The 4924-nt window shown below is 46.8% G+C and overlaps 1 protein-coding gene across 2 annotated transcripts in view; it reads left to right on the top strand.

Annotated features, from left to right (window-relative positions):
• ASXL2 (ASXL transcriptional regulator 2) overlaps nt 1–4900 on the top strand; it is a 97699-nt gene extending 92799 nt beyond the window's left edge. For both annotated transcript variants that reach the window (XM_085311724.1, XM_085311725.1), the window contains one exon: nt 692–4900. In XM_085311724.1, coding sequence (XP_085167850.1) covers nt 692–3112 — 2421 coding nt within the window. In that variant the 3' untranslated portion in view covers nt 3113–4900. The remainder of the gene's footprint in view (nt 1–691) is intronic.
• The last annotated feature ends 24 nt before the right edge of the window (nt 4901–4924 follow it).

Here is a 4924-nt window from a genome sequence, read left to right as displayed (position 1 = left end):
AGTTGTCCCATGTGACAGGACAAGAGGCAATGGGCAGAAACTGAAGCACAGGAAGTTCTGCCTGAGCGTGAGGGGGAATTTCTTCCCTGTGAGAGTGACGGAGCCCGGAACAGGTTGCCCAGAGAGGTTGTGGAGTCTCCTTCTGTGGAGATCTTCAAGGCCCGCCTGGATGCAACCCTGTCTACCATGCTCTAGGTGACCCTGCTGAGCAGGGAGGTTGGACTAGATGATCTCCAGAGGTTCCTTCCAACCTTACTGATTCTGTGATTCTAAGGAGGGGACAGAATATTATTCCTTTGCATGAAGACATTGAGGGGAGAAGTGTGGGTGTGCAGGGGTAGAAGAGCAGTTGAAAGTAAAGCAGAATGCTCACACAAAGCTTTTAGTGCATAAAACTGCATAGAAAACCATTTTGCCTTGATGCTCAGAAGAAGGGATGGTAGGTGCCGAGTGCCGGGGCGCGYTGGCTGTGGGTAGCAGTGGGTGCCGTCCTGACCTGCGGCTGCRAGAGAGCAGCGCCGGTCTGAGTTACGAGGACTGAAACGGGCTTGCCCTCGGTGTCCAGGCACCTGGAGACCGTAGCTGGAACGAGGCGATTTCCCTCAGACCACGACTCCGAATGCTTCAGTGCTTAAATACGCGGGTTACGTGTTCCCTGTCTCAGTCGTACTTTCCTCCTCCTCTGTTTTAGATTCCTGTTTCCAGAATCTCCCCCATGCCATTTCCTGGGGGCCAGGTCTCTCCCAGGGCACGTTTCCCAGCCGTGGTTACCAGTCCGGGAAGAACGGGCGCCAGGACTCTGGCAGACATCAAGGCGAAAGCGCAGCAGGCCAAGGCTCAGAGGGCAGCGGCCGCCGCCGCCGCCGCCGCAGCCGCCGCCGCCGCCGCCTCCGCGGGGGGAGCCGTGCCGGGGCCGGGGCCGGGAGGCGGCGGGGACCCACCCGGCGGTGGAGGAGAGAGGAGTAACGCAGCAGCGAGCGGAAGCAGCGAAACTGGAATTCAAGGAAATGCACTGGAACTGGCAGGAACTGGAAGCGGGGGAGGTTCGCGAAGGTGTCTTCCCCATTGCACAGGGACCCGTACCCAAGTGGAGACCCAGGCCACGGGCCAGGCACCACCTCACAATCCTCCGAGAGCACAACTACAGCAAACTTCCGTGTTACAGTCCAGAACTCCAGCCAGCAGTACGGGCACCAACTCCTCCTCATCAGCGGTATCAGCATTAGACAAAATTAACAGAATAAAACAGAGCCCCCCAAATAAGACTGYAAATCAGGTTTCAGGCTCCCCATATGCTGTTAGCAATGACAGACAAGAGAAAGCACCTTCTGCTCCAGCAGGTCCAAGCCAGATCTGTGGGGCATCTGCTGTCAGGGATGGAGCAATCTGTGTCACTGCGTCCACAGCAGATACCAACACAAATGTAACTAAGGTAGCACCTACAGCCTTAGGAGGGACCAGTTTAGACATTTCTAAAAGCAAATCTCCTTCTTCTCTGACGTCTTCACTGGCATCCATAAGCTCAGAAGCCCAGGCTGGTGGTGTGGTAACATCTGCTGCATCTATTCCACCCTCTAACACTTTGTCAGTAGCATCTAGCCTTAAAACTCATGCAACTTCAAGTGCAAGTGGGGCCCTTCCCAAAACAAACTCCAGTATTCCTGCTAACAACCCTTTAGTTACTCAACTTCTTCAAGGGAAGGATGTCCCCCTGGAACAAATCCTGCCTAAGCCTCTCACCAAAGTAGAAAGGAAAACTGTCCCATTAGCTTCTAATGAAGAAAAAGGAGCGGCATTGTCCAGCACTACAAGCATAGCAGGGAGCGGTACTGGAGYTGAAGGTGGTGACAGACAGTCAAATTTACCCACACAACAGCTTGGAAAGATCTTTTGCCAGAACAGGGCTCTGCCTAACATTCCAAGGACATTTCAGCTCCTCTCAGGAAAGGACCCCAGTGTTGACCAGCACCAGTACCAAGAGACACTTAGTAAAACAACACAAGAGCAGATCCTTCAGACTCTTATCAAGAGGGTCCAGAGGCAGAATTTGTTCCCAGTCCTTCAGCCTTCACAACTGAACCTTACCCACTCAGGTTTCCAGTTAGAAAACAGCTCTACAAGCCAGAGATTTATGCTGGGTTTCATGGGCAGAAGGACATCTAAGCCTGCTATGTCTGGTCATTATCTGCTCAACATTTCCACGTACGGCCGTGGTTCAGAGAGTTTGCGGAGAGGCTTTTCCCTGAACCCTGAAAACCGCTTGTGTCTGAACAGTCCTGCTGATGCTCCAAAAATAGAATTTGGGGAATGTGAGGATATACCTGGCAATGGCAGTAGCAGTGATGAAGGAGATGCAGATGATGAGAGTACTGGTGATGAACGTGAACACAGCAGTGTGAAAGAGGAACCCCTGATTACCCAAGTTTCTGATCAGTGTGAAAAAGGACAGGTATCACATAGCATAAATTCTTCAGATTACAGCGTCCTTACTAAAAAGAGCGTCAAGACAGAAGCAGTCGTGTCTCAGCAAGCAGCAGTCAACAAGGAGACTGTTCAGACATTTGATGAAACTACGTTAGCCAGAGATTTTATTCAAGCAGCTCAAGAGCAAGTGGCACATGCAATGAAGGGGAAAATGCATAGCAATCCTGAGCTTTTCAGTTCTTCTGTAGCATCATCAGACTCTGTTCAGCACCAGTCTCCACTGCATTCTCATTCGCATCCCCCAAAGCTGTGTGGCAATGCTGCAGCACAGCTCATTGGTCCCAGTTACAGTGGCACAATAAATGTCTCCACCTCTCCAGATGTGAACCAAGGGTCTCTTATGACTGGGCTGTCTGAATGCAATCAGTTGTCTAGTAGCATGGGGAATGTCATGTCCTTTTCAGTGACTGTAACCACCATTCCCACCAGCCAAGCTATGAACTCTGGCAACCACAGTCAGACCATCCCTGTTCAAGCCTTTGCTGAAGACAACAGCATGGAGGATTCCCCTTCCAAATGTTACTGCAGGTTGAAAGCCATGATCATGTGCAAGGGTTGTGGTGCCTTCTGCCATGACGATTGCATTGGCCCCTCTAAGCTCTGTGTCTCCTGCCTCGTTGTGCGGTAACTGAGACATGAAATGGGGAAGAAGATGGATTTTGTCTTTGCTTTTGAAAGTACAGTGGGAAGAAACAGGAAAATTACTGCCTTGCACAAGAGACACGTTACTGAATCAGGAATACAGAGCAGAGTTCTTCTTTCATTAAAGAAAGAGCACCTTGTACAGTGAGTCTAAATTGAGCTCAACTACGTGAATTGTGACAAGAGTTTGCACTTAAGGAATTCTGTAAATATGTCGCATTATTTTGTTTAAAAATATTTTTTCAGTCTTTTAGGAGATAGTGTTTGACTTGTACTGCAGTTTCATTAACCCCAGCCTGCTATCCAGCATGTTTGCTGAGCTCTGCTCTAGATGGGGGAATGAACCCCCAGCAAAAACTTTAGCCTGTTGGTTTTCTCTTGACAAAGAGAAGAACTGGATAATCAAGAAACTAAACATTTGTACTGACTGATCACAGAGCACTGAAGCCGGAACCCCTGAATGGGCTTACTTCTGTTGCTCAAATTTTAGTTCAAATTTCTCAGAAGTGGAAGGCTTTAACATTATACCAGCCTTTCAAATAACTGCCCATCAGTTGTGACCTGACTCTTTCTGGAAGGCATACTGGGTTGTGCAATATTGGCTGGTGTTTTTGATTTGCATATCCTCTTCTTCAAGCAGTCAGTTGCAGTAATGTTGTTTCTAGGAAGGTAGTATCTTGATTTGCTACTGGTAAAAACTGAAAAAGGCAAGTGTACTAACCATAGGATTTAAAGAATTTAAATCACTAAAACAACTCAGTAACTGTGATTATCAGTAATTCCAGGAACCATTTAAAGCAGAGATCACTAATATGTGCTGAACTGCATTTCATTTCTGGACCTTCGGGATTCAGGAGAAACCTGCTTTATTAGGCATTTCAAGGGAGCTGGAAAGTGCCATTCCCACAGTTACCAACCATCAACTGTTGCAGTACATTGTAGAAGTGAAGTGCACTAAATGTCACCCTCTGTCATACTGTTTTCCAGAAAGCTTGCTGTGGCTCATTAAATCTCCACAATAGGCAGACTTCTCTGATTTCTATAGAAGATTTTTTATTTAACTAAGTATAGGGTGAGGAAAACAAGCATCATGTTGGGCCTCATCGTTACCCCTCAGTGGATGTCTCTTTGTGTTTTAGCATACCAAATTCTTTGACTTGACTCCTGGTTTTTACTCTGCGAGGTCCAGAACTGCATTAGTTGGAGCAGTAAGTCAGGACTGGGGAAGACTGGCAGAGGTATGTTGCCCTTGGGGACCGGAGTAATGGGACATAGCTGGTCCCTTACGCAGCCATGGGACATAGCTAGGGATGCTCATTCCTCACTTTCAAGAGTGCCAGTGTTCACAAATCCATTCATTTTGATTGATCAAAATCAAAACAGTTATAAAATGGTACTATATTCTCAATAACAAGAAGTTATGATAAGCTGGCTAAAAAACATAGACCAACCTGCATTTTGATGTATTGCAACATGTCCACATCATATCAAGGATTTGTATGTTATTTCTCTTCCAAAACAACATCAAGTTCAGTAATCACATCCAGTTCCATACTCTCACTGTTGGGGGGCTGGGAGGGGCGGGAATACTGGATCTTGGTCAGGTAAAAATCTATGTATCTTTTTGATGGAAAAGCACTGAATTCACTTTTAATCCAAAGGCCTTTTTAAGATGAAGCAATATTAACAAGTCAGTATGACAACCTGTATTCCTGTATTATTAGCTGGGATCCTAAGTCTTTTTTTTTTTTTTTTTTTTTTTTTTTTTTTTTTTTTTTTTTTTTTTTTTTTTTTTTTT

Source organism: Rhea americana, unplaced genomic scaffold (assembly GCF_003343005.1).
Source record: "Rhea americana isolate MKP2758 unplaced genomic scaffold, rheAme1 scaffold_348, whole genome shotgun sequence".
Lineage (NCBI taxonomy): Eukaryota > Metazoa > Chordata > Aves > Rheiformes > Rheidae > Rhea > Rhea americana.
The sequence above is the reverse complement of the archived record's forward strand: the minus strand, read 5'-3'. Positions and strand labels throughout refer to the sequence as shown.